At 44.4% G+C, this 15,474-nt stretch overlaps 1 protein-coding gene across 3 annotated transcripts in view; it reads right to left on the bottom strand.

Annotated features, from left to right (window-relative positions):
- The window catches only part of CAPN7 (calpain 7), a 264,535-nt gene extending 254,026 nt beyond the window's left edge, over positions 1-10,509 (bottom strand). The window contains exon 1 of one of the 3 annotated variants that reach the window (XM_078663888.1): positions 10,297-10,509. In XM_078663888.1, the coding sequence (XP_078520014.1) occupies positions 10,297-10,398 (102 nt within the window). In that variant the 5' untranslated portion in view covers positions 10,399-10,509. The remainder of the gene's footprint in view (positions 1-10,296) is intronic. The other 2 variants (XM_078663891.1, XM_078663890.1) reach the window with 2 other exon arrangements.
- Between the last annotated feature and the right edge of the window lie 4,965 nt (positions 10,510-15,474).

The raw sequence follows: 15,474 nt of genomic DNA, 5'->3' as shown, positions 1-15,474 counted from the left end.
AATATTTCTATTTTCTGGATCTACAGAAGATCTGAAAAGGATGGATGTACTGTTTGCGACCTGAGGGGAGTCCATAACCACTGGACCTGCTCTCTCTTGTACCCAAGACAAGAAATGGACTCCAAGGGTCAGTTGGCTACAGGGACAGAAAAAGCTGCAAGAGGCCTTTTTCATGAAGGGACCTGCTGACCAGTAACAACTAGACCTGAACAGGAAGTTGCTGGTGGCCTCTGCCGGAGTGAGTCCTGGACACTACGTGCTGTCCTGGGGTTCTGAGAGCTTCAGAAGTGACCAAGAGGAGCGGCTCCAGATACCCTGAAAAGTTCGGACATAAAACATTTTTGCACTTCCATGGCCTAAGGAGCTGTCAGGAGAACCAGGTAGCAAAGATGTCTGATTTTGATGCATCTTCTTCCGACACAGCTTTAGGCTTGCCTCTCTGGAGTATTTTGTGCTCAATAAAAAAGACCACGTCAGAAGGTAAATTTCTTTGACTGGGACGAACCCACATCGTGCATCCGACCAGCGATCCATCGTGATAAGCCTGAAATTGCACATTGATCCTGCATCTTGTTAATTATTTTTTACACTTTTTTGCTTATTTGGTTTGGGATTTTTGTTGTTTGGCGTTTTAACTTTATTACTGGTTTGATGCTGCATAAATACTGCACTAGCCCCAAGTTAAACTTGTTTGCGCTGTGCCATAGCTACCAGGGAGTGGAGTTCAAATTAATTCAGTGTCTTAGGGGATTCACTGCGACAGGTTAGTGTCATCATTCCTTGAGTTGAACAACTGCCCACCCCAAATTATAATTCACTTTCTAACAGTGGGCATTCAAGAACGGCAGAGTTGTTGCCTGAGTGAAGTACATCTTACTGGAGTCTCACCTCGCAGTTAAGGAATTGGTAATTTCTTAAATATGCCACTGTCCGCGTGGTTCCTTAGTGTGTAATCCTAGCAGACAGCAGATGAGATAATGCTACTCTTTTCCAGTTTGGTTTCTTTAGTGTCAAGACATAGGCAAAGTGGTAGGATTCAAGTGCCATTTGCCTCAACGAAGTACACTTTTAAGTTTGAAATACAAAAGAAAAATCAATACAACTGCACTTACAATCCTTTTTTTCCCACTGATGCACTATATACCTCCCTTAGATGACACTCCTTTCTGTGTAGGTCTGTTTGGAGCCAATGTGTACATGAGCAAACCTGTGTAGTGGTCTTATGTGGTCAAACACAATTGGGAGATACATCTTATACAATTTATAATGCCTCCATTGTGAGGAAGGATCTACAAATCCCTTAATCTGTGAAGACAGACACAACATTCTTACACAAGTAATTCTATCACCACTCCAGAGATGGGAGGAGGGAGCAGAAGAAGGGGTGGGGAAATGCGGTGAATGAAAGGGGGGTGGTGTGGAGGAAGAAACAGGGGCAAGAAATAAGAAGAGAGGGGAGGAAGATGGAAGAATTATGAGAGGGGAGTGAAGGGGATGGAAGACAAAGGAAGCAAGGTAAAGAAATGAAGGAGAGGAAAGAGGGAAATCCTTCCCTCCTTTCATAAAGGGCAAGAGTGCGCTGACAGGGGAAACTCAGAGTTATCCTACAGCTACTCTGGGGTGGTAAAGCAAATAAACGTTGAGGCATAAAATACATAGTGCAAGCAGCAATACCCTCCTTAACCCAATCTCAGGTTTTGGGCTGTGCCTGGAGATCTTGTCAGGAAAGTGCAAGGATAGTGACAAGGGCTGTGGGCCTAAGTCTGTAATGAGGTTGCACTCCCCCTAATGCACAAAACTAGATCCTACGTGGGGGTTCTGATCTTTCACAAGAGGTTGGTACCTTTTAGTAGTAGCTCGTTGTATATCCCTTACTATTTACCGATTAAGTTGTGGTCATCCAATAACTAGTAAGCCTGCCTATCATCATAACAGATGCTTCCTGGCAAAAATGGGATTAGAAATGTAGTCAGGGTCAGAAAGGCCTTTTATTCCACCATGCATTTTCCAGGTGGGCTGAAGCCCTGGATGTCAGTTTTGAAAGCTAGGGCTGCTCCTGCTGCCTCTGTCACCTTCTCGAGCTCTCCAAGGTTAATTGCAGAGAATGAGAGGGAGAGAGGGAAAGGGTAGAACGAAATCATTCAGGGAAGGGGATGGGAGTAAATGGATGCAAGGAGAGTGAGATTGTGCAAGGAAACAAAGCGAGGAGGGCTGGTTTGGCCATTTGTGACAGAGCTGCTTTTTGTTTCCCAGCCAGGCCCTGCGTGTAGTACAATTTACTACACAGTACCCAGGGCCTCCATCTAAAATAAACCTACATGTTTTAACTCGAGAGACACTATCTTCCTCAGAAATCGTTGGAACCAATGATATCCGAAACTCTAATCTTTTTCCCAAAAAATTAAAAAACATACATCATGTAATACACTCCATGACAAAATAGTGAGGGACAGAAATTAAGACACATCTGGGTAAGTTTAGATCCTCAGGTTCCTGAAACATTTTTCACTGACAGCACTTCAATTATTAGGACTGCTAAACGTCCCAGCAGACAAACAGAGCAGGTGCCTGAAGGAAGACTACTGGGTGTTAAAATCAGACGGTACAGGTAGCAACTGGTATCACTGGTATCACCTCGGTGTGGATCTTTTGGACATTTCACAAAATACCAAATAAGCAAACTTTAAATCCAGGTTTCATTAAGAGAACTAGAAGAATGTCACAATATTCAAAAGCTTCAAACATTTATGCATTCCTCAGTACCCATTACAAAGATTGGTTATTACAGTCTAACACAATGACGTTTGTGACCCATCTCCAGAGATCCTTCTATATATAAATGTGTTCATTTCACCAGACTGCACGTCCCTAAACGAAGGATCACAGAGCACTTCAAAAAAACACAAACTGTTGGAAATGGTGTGCACATGTTTCATCCAGAGAAAAGTTTCCACTTTCCAGGAAATACGTGAATTTTGTACTATATTTAGTCAATTCAACAAAGTTTGCAATCTCCCTTACAATAGCCTAGTCACAACTCCTTCCTCTTTCCAGTGATAATGATTTTCACATTTTTAACATTAGTTAAAATAACAGCTTCCATTAGGAGTCATGCTCGCCAATGTTGTTGGAGCATTCCTGATTGAGCTGAAGAGTAAAGAAGATCCAGAGCAACTAGCACACATTTCTACTGCACTTTCAGAAAGAGCGAATGAAGTCCAGCACCTGGTACAGGGGTCATTTTAAGGATAAAATGAAATTGCTGTGCCAAGGATTTTGAAACCATTGAATTGAAGGAGTTACTTCTTTAACCAGTTTTCAACTTAAAAACTTTGAGCTCAGAGAAACCATTACCTTGTGAAAGACTTATATCCCCCTCAAACTCCCTTTTAACCTAAGGAACAAAATAAGTTTCCAGAAATGTCATTAGCAATTGAAAACATCTTGGGCATATTTAAAGGTACATACGCAATTTTATTTATGGTTTTTCCAGTACTACCATGCTCCTGTGGTACGGCTGCTCAGTTGTCAACTCACAGGGGGTGGCGTATGCACGGCGGCTCATGCAGGAGTCCATCAGCACCTCACAGGAGGGTAGTGCTGTGAGAAGCATGGGTTTCAAAGTCTTCACAAGCGGCGTCGAATTCTAAAAGGATGCTGGAGTGGGTACAGATCATTTTTATTTGCTCTGCAACCTGCCTTTCCTTTCTGCAGTTTGGTTGCAGCTCAAACCTCTCACAATGCAAAGGGGCACGTGCAATTTGCCCCCCTCATCAATATGAACGAGGATGGAATTGGAATCGGACCTGCTGCAAATGCTGGAATTGGGGCCTGCATTATGCTGGCACTGTGACACACCAACCCCTTTATACTGAATGGAGGCCTAGAAGAGGCCACAAAAGTGAATCTTTTTAAATTGAAGTGTGATTAGGACCTGCTCTCTACAGGTGTTAACCATTCTAGAATTTGCAACTATTAAAATGGTCAAAACACATTTGAGTAAACCGTTGCAAATTACTAAAGGGGTAAAGCCCACATGCTTCCCATTTCCCCCTTGAAGTTCACCAAGTGTCACACGTGTGATTTGGGATCTTGTAATTATGAACCACAAAGCACTTTTGTGCATTACATTCACAAAGTCAGTGGCACCGATTTCCAAATATAAAGTCTTTTGAGAATCAGGACAGTGAACTCCTATTGGCTACAAAGGCACAAATGGCGGCAGTCACGTCACTTGATGGCTGCCATTTATTTGAGCGAAAGTAGCATTTATTTGTACAAAGTTAAGCCTGAAAGGCGGCTATACTGAAGAGCTTGTCTAGTGCAAAAAATACAGTGAATAGGGTCTTAAATTCACAAGGGAAATAGTCTGTGCTATTTTGCACGTTGTACTCGCCCCTCAGATTGCAGTTTCTCCATCCTATTTTAAATGGAACAACTTTTAATACACACCAAGAGGGTCTGCTTATTCTACAATACCTGGAGTCGCTAACGGTTTGTTTTGCAGTTTTGAATTTTATTACCTAGGCGCCTAATCTAAAGAAAATCTATGCATTATAAAGTGGGCTGGCGATTGTTGGGATACAGAGGTATTGGCCACAAACTGAACTTTTATGATATTGATATGTAGTGATTTCATTTCATTCAGTATGTGTTATAAATAATGTTCTTTTATGGACACACATTTGCCTGAATAAAGATTTTAATTTACTTGAATTGATAGGTTGTGTCATTAGGTCTAGATAGAAAAATGTATAGTTCAGGAGGTTGATCTTGAAAGACAGCAATACAACGATTATTGGTATCCATTCATAGCATGACATTGATGAATCTTTTGTGCATTTTATTCAAAATGTCCATTATCAAGTGTGCAGAGCAATTAATCTACACTTGAATTCACATGTGTTTACTGACATGGACATAATCCAGTTGAGAAGAATTTGCTACGACATGTTAAAGTGAGTTTTCCTGGCTTATTCTAACTAGGCCTCAATTAACCCTCCACGCCATCTTGTCCAAAATGGATGCAACTTGCACAAGGTCTTAAATTCATTCACTGTTGTTTTGTAACTAGCTTGTTCTGACATCTCCGGATGACATTAGGTCAGAGGCTGAATTAATAATCATGTAGAGGGTCAGTGCCAAAGCGATAGAGTTATATGAGGATTTAAAAATCTGTAATTTGACTTGTTGAAATTTTAATTCTTGGTTCACAACACAATAAGGCTGCAGTTCTAATACCTGCGTCTGGAGATAATGGTTACATAAATCCTTGAATTTAGGGGTGAGCCAGAGACCTTTCCTATCCTACTAGGGATACAATCAGACTTCTTATTGATTTTGCTGCACATTTGAAACTAAGTCTATTTGTGGTTTTGCCTTTTATGTTGCGTTGTTTTGATCTAAAAGGCCTTCACAGCAGTAACTTTATGCATTTAAATGAGACTATCGCTGCTTCTGTATTTTACTTTTCTGTACCCATAAAAACTTGTAATGAAGCTTTTTTTTTTCTAAGTTCTATTCTAGAACTCATTTTTTGAGTCATTTTTTTTACTTAATTTTACGTTGCTTTTTTTAATATGGTCTCTATGACACACTGCCTCCTGATTAGAGGTTAACACTGTCCCGATCCACCCAACTCTTGGGAGCACTACTAAAATACAGATTATTTTCTAGAGGCCCTGCGGATACAAAACGTATATGTATACTTGGGACAACTGGAACCCAGGCCTGTTGAACATATAGGGTACCTGCAGACTTGCACCTAAAAACGTTCCCCGATGAAAGTGACTGAACCGGTTTTAATGATGATTGCAATGTATGATTGCACACAGTAATAAATGTTCATAGAAACACTGAATGTCAATCCACAGTGTTAAGCAGTGAAACATAAATTGCTCCTATGTACAGGAAATACAGCATGGCTTCAGTAGGAGGAGCACTATGTTCATAAGGGAGATCGGTCAAATAACAAAATGATGTCAATGTTAAAAGAAGAATTATTAGAGGCCAGAAAGGATTTGTTTTACTGCTAAATATGGCTGCATGTCGAAATATTGACTACATACAGATCATGCTACCAAAATATAATTGGCAAATTATCAAGAAGGTAAAAGGAAACTGGTAAGTATAGCCTTATCAATCTTAACTCCGGAGCTATGTACCGTGGTGATATTTATCGTCAATGTACATAGCTAAGGATTTAAGTAAACATCCACATAACTATATATACGGACTGTGTTGAAATTGTGATCCTTATCATTTTCTCCACGCTATTCTGGTGTAATACCACAAAACATATTCCAGCTTTAACTCAGATATCACACCAAACCAAAGCAGCTTGACTTTTGTAAGAGAACACAAAAAAGCACTTAAGTAAGATGTTGAGGAGACTAGTCAAGAGTGGGGAATGTCCCTAGACAGGTCAAAGGATTATGAACCAAAGGATGACAGTCATTCCACAAAATCACATGGTAATTACTATAAAGGACATATAGAGCAAGGATGCAAGAAGACAAAAGGAGTGATATATGTACTAGTGACCAACTTAATTGGCATTGTTGTTGTTGGACTACACATCATGCATGGTTAATAAGGTCATGAATTAACAAAAAAGAAGCAGAGATTGCAGCATCTCTTTCTCAATTGCCACAGTTTCCTTTCCTGTTTCTGAGAGTCAGCAGGAAAGGACACCTCAAAATAGGGTTTTTCAAATATTTCTGACTCATTACTCTGCCTGACCTATATGTTTACATCTTTCCATGCACCCATTCATGTCAAATTGTTGCTACTGCCCTACAATCGAGCGACGACTGATCAAATACAATCTTGCTTAGATCACTTTTGAGATACCTCAGAGTAGTGAAATGAGAGCTGCTTTCTTGAGCACAAAGAAACTGGGAGTGGTAGGCATTGAGGGAAGCTATAAATAAATATAATCTGCATCACCCCGAGCTAGGCAGGTGGCCTAATCTCTTCCTGGAAAATTTACAGAACATCTTTACAATGAGAGAACAAAAAATACCTTCAGAACACAAATATTAGGAAAAACTATAAATGAGGATGACCTAATGAACACAATCGCTCATGTGGAGGCAAACTATCCGGGTTTACAGGTTTAACAACCACCTTTAGGTCACTGGCTGATGATCGACTAGTGATGGCTGGTTAACTTTTTACCAGAAAAACAATGGATCCCAGTTTGACAAAGCGAGTGAGGCAAGCAACCAAATGGGTCCAGAGTGGTTTTGCTCCCAGAAGATGTTTTTTTTATATAAATGGGGGCACATGATACCTTCTGCACCACAATTTCCAAAAGAAATCCTTCCATTTACAGACAAATCTGATGATATGCTTTATTACTCCATAGCTTGTAACACTGCTAAACTTAAATTTAGAAATGGGGAAATGTCTGTAGGCAATAAAGGAGCATACTACATCTGAAGAAGAAATTGGACGATCCTAGGTAGTTTGGAGAGAATTAAATTTCTAAACTGCAGTCTGGAGAGGACTGTCGATTGGACTACGAACTGAGACTGATATATCTTAAATTCAATGTGGAAAAGACTGTTGATTTGACCATGAATTGAAGACATGCTATGGATCAAGTGATTGTTCATATGGCAATAGGCTACAGTAACATCACACAGCTATTGACCGAGCAGCCCAACATTGAGGTCACATATGGTCGGAGGTTAGATGGAACATTTGGGTATTCCATGGAGGAGCTGAACAGGGTGAGAGGAGACATCCTTTAAATTAACGTAAAGGAAGGGATTTCTAGGTACGAGGATACATTATGTAGGAGTAGTCAGGAATTCGATTATGGGCATTTAGGGAGGTCCCTATTATCAGTCATAGTCTTCGTGATTCCGCTTAACACCACTAGGGTGTTGGCAAAGAAGTCCCAGGTGATGAAACAGCCCAAATGTGGGTGAGGAGTTGCGTCCCTTTTAAAGATTTTTTCCTGCAAATAATACCGCTTTGGTTGCTATGAGGAAAACCGACCAATGTGTCAATATAACAAACTGAAGTTACTCATACAAACGCTTCCCATAGAAGTACCTACAGTAACTCCTGGAAGACCCCGACCTATTATTCCCCTTTTCGGTTATGCGTGTGAGGGGCATTACTACAAAAAGCACAACTTTGTTTACACTGAAAATCAAACTATACATGGAGAAAACAGAACATTATACCTCTTAAGAAACAATGCGCAAATCACAACCAAAATAAAAGCGGCTAGAGACAAACTAACATTATTTAGTTGAGTAGTTTTCTTTCAATAAGAAAAGTATTTGAGGAAATTTATAGAGCCACAGTACTTTTAAAAGACTGTGAAATACCCAAGGCCAGACTTAAATAAGTATTGAATGGCCCACAAGAGTGTCTAATGAGAGTTGCATGATCATCTAAACTGCCAATCTAAACGCTGTGATGCATTCGACCAATGAAAACAGAATTGCATTCCTAAGAAAGCAGTGTATTTCTGCTTCTCTTCCCATTTGTGCAGCTTTACATTATTCTTTGCAAGGGCACTAATCAAACATTCACAAGATTGGACACCATCCCTGGGCTATTTAATAAGAGTGGACAGTTTCCCCTTAATCCTAGAAATTTAAGGACATTGACTCTCCATTGAAATCCAAGTGCTGAGACCATGTGATGTATCAACAAGGCTTTTGGCACATGAAATCGTCGAATACTGTTGCAAACGCAAACACTCATGCAATGTGGGGGGTTTAACCCTCACAGCAGCATCCTCTTTAGAAGGTATTGAGCTTTGTGCGCTTAACAATAGAGGGAAGACCTGTTGAGTTTTTCTGTTGCTTAATGATTGGAGAAATCTCCAGCGTTGCTTTAAGAAAAACACCAGTCCAACAAAGGAATTCTGTTTGAGTAAAAATATAAGGTTCACAAACCCCATGGACAAGTGTCCTTTTTGACTTGCTTTTTAAATGAACTACCTTTGAATTCATAGGCCCCCTTCAATCTAACTTTAATTTGAGATATAAATGAAAACAGCCTAGAGCACACGGCTCCTTTAAGCAATTCTGCACTCCTTAGTGTAGATATAATTGCACATCAGCTATGTTCATTTAATTACTGTTTAGCAGTAAGCAAATGCTTGAGTGTTTAGCAATGTATGTATCATACTTAAGATAGTCTCTTGTATAAAAACATTTCCAAGTTATGCTGTCATTTCCTGAGACACCTCTTTCCATGTGTGACATCAGTGCACGCTGCCTATACTAATCAGTTACACCATTTCCGTTTTTAGTTCTGGCCCAAAAACACACAACTTTAGCTTTCTTGTCCACCTCTTATAATAAAAAATATTCATAAATGAAAAAATACATGTGTATATACGCACATAGATGAGGCTTGAATCAGCACTCTTCATCCATTGGTCCGTTAATATTTTTTCACATTTTGCACAGTAAACATAAGGCCAATGAAACAGCACTTCGGCCATTGATTTCTTGCAATGTATGCAAGTATGGCATTTTGTCCAATCACACGTACACATCAGCCTAAAATGAAGTGCACTTCAGTGCTGTGGGGCCAAAATACCTACTTTGCCAATGCATTTTTTTTTGTGAATTTATATTTAAACCAAGACTCAAAGTAACAGTAATTCAAAGCCAACAATAGCGGCAGGAACATGAATATTTTCTTTATTTTTAATTTTTGAAGAATTTGGCTTTAGCAATATATAATAATAATAATATATAACACCTAACCAGAGTCCCAATACCTGGCCTAGCTAATAATTAATATTTACATTCTGTTCCTTTTTGCTGTACACTGTTGACTAGACCTTTATTCATTTTCCCGTTCCGAGTTTTGAGTGGGACGGGTCTCTTCAGGTCTCAGACCCTTCAGAAATAAAAACTGACTTTGAAAAAGGTCCTTATATTCGTGTTCTGTACGTGGAAACAATCGATTTTACAGTCATATTTCAACAACGGGTGTAAAAACCAGTAAAGAAATCCACGCCTGTGAGGTATCGCCTGTTCACATTTTATTTTATTTACTTCCCAAAGGATATTAGCTCTTGCTTTGCAATCACCTTAAAATCTAATTCCATTTGTGGTCCACCACCTGCCCCCCTCTTTACCAACATAACATAACTGCATCCCGACTCGCTTCCCATTACACGTGCATTATATGGCTGCACACTTCCTTACCTCCCAATCTGTATCTGTCCCTGTTCCGTTTCAGCTACTAGCTGAAGACCTGCCCCCACCTCAGCCCCTGCCCCAGCATGTTTCAACCTAGACTGCAGAAGAGTACCTTGTAGAAGAAGACAGCCTCCTGGTAGCGCCCCTTCTGGTCGTTTACTACGGCCAGCTTAGCAAACTTGACGGCATCCACCTCCAAAGCAGTGGGGTCCATGGTAAGTGGGAGAGAATGGAAATCACCTCTCCTCCTGCCTGCTCTGGGTTTGTGTCTGTTTCACTTCCGCCTCTCTTCCGGCTTCAGGGCTGTCACTACTCGACGATAGGTAAAGTGTGAACATCAAGAAAGGACTACAGCACTACCAGCATCCACATGGGCATAACCACAGAGGAAGGACAACATTCTCGTACAGTTTCCACAAACGCCAGCGAACTAATTGGAAGAGCACCGAATGCGAATAGACCCGGGTAGGGAGAGACCCGGGGAGGGAGGCGCCCGTTTTTATAAGCCCCCCCCTCCTGAAATTGCATCAGCGTCAATAGAAGGCAGTGGGGTAAATACAATCTCCACAGAATTTTTTTTAATCGCCCCTTTCCTCTTCTTAAATGTTCGCTTGTAAACCTGATATATATTTTAACATTTTGTTTTAGAGTTTCTAAGTTTGTACAAAGAAATAACGGGGGAGGTAAAACAAGCATTTGCAAGGCAATCAGGGCCTTCGGTAATTAAGATTTGGAAAAAACTACTGTTGTACAGGTGTTTTTATTTATCTATTTATTTTATTTGTGCGTTTTTACCCGAAGGTGTCAGAGCGCTTCACAATGAAAAATTTCCTAGCTAACGTAACGGAAAGTTTCAATTCTATTAAGGACAAGGAGGCGAGGATTATGCAGTCCTTTCTTCTCTTTTATTAAACAGCACATTCAAAGTAACCAAACAAAAAACTTTAGACTACAGCTCCCATGAGCACATGGGGCATAGTGTCCATAACAACAGCCAGCCAATGGAGATGGTGTCCGCTGTATAACCAGTGCTGACGTCCCTTCCGCTTCCTCTTCTTCTCTGTGAGGAAAACCCAGGAACGTTCTTTAGTCTTTTTGATCTTGTCCTAGAGCAACACAAAAATAAACCGTTATCCCGTTCTTCTTCCTTACCAGGAAGCATCAGGAAAAGCTGTGTATGACATTCTCAAATAAGCAGTGTAGAGGAAACATAATATCAAGAGAAAACTGTGTAACTGTACCAATAATTTCACAGACCATGAATACCCCACCGCAGCAGAAAAAAACCCCCATAACAGACATAAGGTGTTACTTACTGACTGTACGAAGACACGGGTGGGTGAGACCAGCAAGTCTCGGGTGGGATAATCCTCGCCTCCTTGTCCTTAATAGAATTGAAACTTTCCGTTACGTTAGCTAGGAAATTTTTCATTCTATATCAGGACGGAGGCGAGGATTATGCATGTTTAAAGCATATTCACCACTAGATCTGCTGCACCATAGATGGGTTTGAAATAATATTTCTTGAACGTGGACTCTGAGGACCAATCCGCCGCTGCCATGATGTCCTCCAGCCGACCGCCCACCTGCACCGCCTTAGAAGCCATTGCCCCTCTCGTGGAGTGGGCTCCAAATCTGGCTACGTCCACCCCCGCTTCGGTCATGATCCAACGGACCCACCTAGCGATGGTTGGAGCGGAAACCGGTTTAAAAGGTTTCTGTAAGGCGATAAGGAGTTGGCGCTCTCCAGGAGGGCGGTACTCCAACGTCATGTCCTCGTATGTTTTGAGACATCGTACCACGCAGAGCTTGGGTTGGTCTGGGAAAAAAGGATACGACACGGATCTGATACTTGTCTTGGTCCTTCTAGACACCGTAAAAGTGACCCCTTCCGGAGTAAACATTCGTTATGAAATGTCCAGTGCCCTTACATCCGAAACGCGCTTGCACGAAATCAGACACAAAAGGATCGCCAGTTTGGCTGACAGTTCCTTCCTAGAAAGATACTGGTTATCTCTCCAGGAGGAGAGGAAACGCAGAACAATGTTGACATCCCAGAGGCTGTCGTACCTGGGTTCCGGGGGTTTAGAAAGTCTAACACCTCTCATCAGTTTGCAGACCCAGGGGTGCTCACCCGCCGATTTCCCATCGATGTGGGCATGCCCCGCCGAGATGGCGGATCTGAAAGTGTTAATAGATCTGTAAGCCATACCCGACCGATTCAAATCAGCCAAGAAATTTAGGATGTGGCTAACATCCGCCCCCACGGGATCGGCGTGTCTTCCCAGACACCAACGACGCCACCGCTGCCAAGCCGAGCGGTACCTCTTGACAGTTCCTGGAGCCCAGGCTCTAAGGATGAGGTCCTCAGCGTCCGCCGAAAGGCGTCCGTCCTGCCAACGTCCCCTGAAATCCTCCATGCCATGAGGTGCAGGGTTTCCCGAATCACCAGGGGGTGAGGTTCCCCTTGAGGGCCCGAGAGCAACGAAGGGAACCAGGGCAGTCGAATTGGACAGTCCCATGACAGTTCCAATAGAGAGGGGAACCACGCCTGGGCCCGCCAGAAGGGAGTCACCAGGATCATGGAAGCCCGTTGTCTGCGGACTTGAGCTGCCACTCGTGGAATCATGAGAAAGGGGGGAAATGCATACGCCAATTCCCGAGTCCAATCCTGTAAGAAGGCATCGACCGCCGAGGCCTCCGGGTCCGGTCTCCAGCTCACGAATCTCGGGAGCTGTCGATTGATTCGCGATGCGAACAGGTCTATCGAGCAAGGACCCCATCTGGCCATCAAAGCCTGGAAGGTTGAACGCTCCAGTCGCCAGTCGCTGAAGTCCTGGAAGTTCCTGGAGTGCCAATCCGCGATCGAATTCTGAGTGCCCGGAAGGTATTCCGCTGACACCGAAATCTGTCTCTCCAGACAGTAATGCCAGAAGTCTTTCGCCAGATTTGCCAGTGCTCGTGACCGAGGGCCGCCCAGGCGATTGATATACTGTACTGCTGACACGTTGTCCATGCGTAGCAGAATACAACACGAAACTCGATGCTGAGTCAGGGATCGCACTGCAAACGAGCCCGCTAGGAGCTCCAAACAGTTGATGTGGAGTTGCAACTCCTCCTCTGTCCAACGACCCCCCATGGCAACATCGCCACAACGTGCGCCCCAACCCGACCTGCTGGCATCCGACTCGATGATCAGGTCCGGGCTGGATCCGAAAATCGCTCTCCCATTCCACGCACTCATGTGCTCGATCCACCACCGAATCTCCGTCCTCGTCTCGTCGGTGAGAGAGATGAGCTCGGAGTAGGTCAGCCCCTTCCTGAGGTGCTGCGCCTTCAACCGCTGGAGGGCCCGGTAGTGTAGGGGACCCGGAAAGATCGCCTGGATCGATGAGGAGAGAAGTCCCACAATACGGGCTAACTGCCGAAGGGATATTCTGTCCTTCTTCAGGACCTGGGAAAGTTCCTTGCGGATCTTGGACACCTTCTGTTGAGGAAGGCTGAGAGATGCCGTCTCGGAGTCTATCAGGAAGCCCAGAAACGTGATCTGTCTGGTCGGATGGAACTCCGATTTCTGGGAGTTCAGCACAAACCCCAGGTTCTGCAGAAGAGCAATAGTCATGTTCAAGTTGGACGTGAGCCGGGTCGGGGATTGGTCCAACAGCAGTATATCGTCCAGATATATGATCAATCGAACTCCCCGCTCGCGGAGAGTTTCCACTACCGGCCGAAGGAGTTTCGTAAAACACCAAGGGGCCGATGACAGGCCAAAGGGGAGAGCCTGAAACTCGAAGATCTCCCCGTCCCAAAGGAATTGGAGGAACCGTCGATGCGGTGCAAAGATGGGGACTGTGAGATAAGCGTCCTTCAGATCCAGGCGCGCCATCCAATCCCCTTGAAGGAGAATGTCCCGTAAGAGATGAATCCCCTCCATCTTGAAGTGGCGGTAGACCAGCCACTCGTTGAATTCCTTCAAATTTATCACTGGGCGAAAACCCTTGTCCTTCTTCTGGACCAGGAAGATATTGCTTAGAAATCCCGCAGGATGGAGTAAGGATTTGCAGATCGCCCCTTTTCTGAGGAGGTCCGCGACCTCTTCGGCGATCAGAAGTCTTTCCGCCTGTGAGAAAACAAGGGGACGAGGGCGAACCCTTTGATGGGGGAAGCCGTAAAACTCGATCTGAAAACCTTGAACCGTCTGTAGGACCCACGGATCCGAAGTAATCTGGCGCCAGCTGCAAAGGTGTTCCCGTAGCCTCCCCCCCAGAGCGTGTGGGGAAAAAAGGGTAACACTCACCGGATGGACCTCCTGGGGCGTTGACGCCACCACGGTATCCTCTGCCGCGCCCCTTGCCTCTACTGGGGTAGAAGTTTCCCTGGCGGCCGTCGTTCCAGCCGTTGTTTCGACGCTGGGTCTTGTTATGGGGGCCTTGCTGGGGCTGGTGGCCGGAAGAGCGGCCCCGTCCTCGTCCGGCCCCAGCAAAAACCCGCCCCGGGAAAATCTTTTTGACAGTCGACTGAGCCCTGTCCAGGGCCGAGAAGGTGGTGACGAATTTATTAAGTTCCTTAATGAAAGGTTCGCCGAAAAGCTTGCCTTGTGCAATAATCCCCGCTTCTGAGGTAGCCAAATCTCCCAGCTTGGGGTCTATTTTGATGAGGAGGGACCGTCTCCGCTCAGCCGCTAACGCACAGTTCGCGTTCCCTAGGAAGCACAGGGCTCGCTGGGCCCAACCCGCCACGACCTCCGTGGACATCGGGGTCCCCGACTCCCTGGCTCTTTCAGCCAGTTGTATAATTTGCGTCACGGGGCCTACCGCGTCCAGGAGTTTGTCCTGGCAGGTTCGCCAGGAGCGATCTATGCCTTTCTTCGGGTCCCGCATGAACTTTGCGAAGAACGCACAGAGCTTCTCGTCGATATCTGGCGTAGAGGCCACCCTACCTTCTAGCTTCGGGCGAGGGCATTCGCCTCGCATGCGGATCCTAACATCCCTGTCTAGGGGTTGGCGCACCTTGCTTGCGGCATAAGCCGCCACCTTGGGATCCGGTATCCATTCCGACGACCTAGGGTGGTAAATGCTCGCCGGATCAAACATGTCCGAGGGAGGGTCTCCCCCCAGGGATCCCGAGGAATGAGGCGTCGGGCGCCAAGGCCTACCCGAGTAGCCATCATCCTCATCCGAGGAACCTTCGTCCCCCGTGACACCCTCTCCCTCCAAGGGGAAACCATCCTCCTGGTCCGTGTCTAGTGCGACCTCGTCGCCCTCATCTCCGGGTAAGAGCCCCTCCCGGC

This window comes from Lissotriton helveticus, chromosome 10, assembly GCF_964261635.1.
Source record: "Lissotriton helveticus chromosome 10, aLisHel1.1, whole genome shotgun sequence".
Taxonomy (NCBI): domain Eukaryota; kingdom Metazoa; phylum Chordata; class Amphibia; order Caudata; family Salamandridae; genus Lissotriton; species Lissotriton helveticus.
This window is presented reverse-complemented; position numbering and strand designations above follow the sequence as displayed.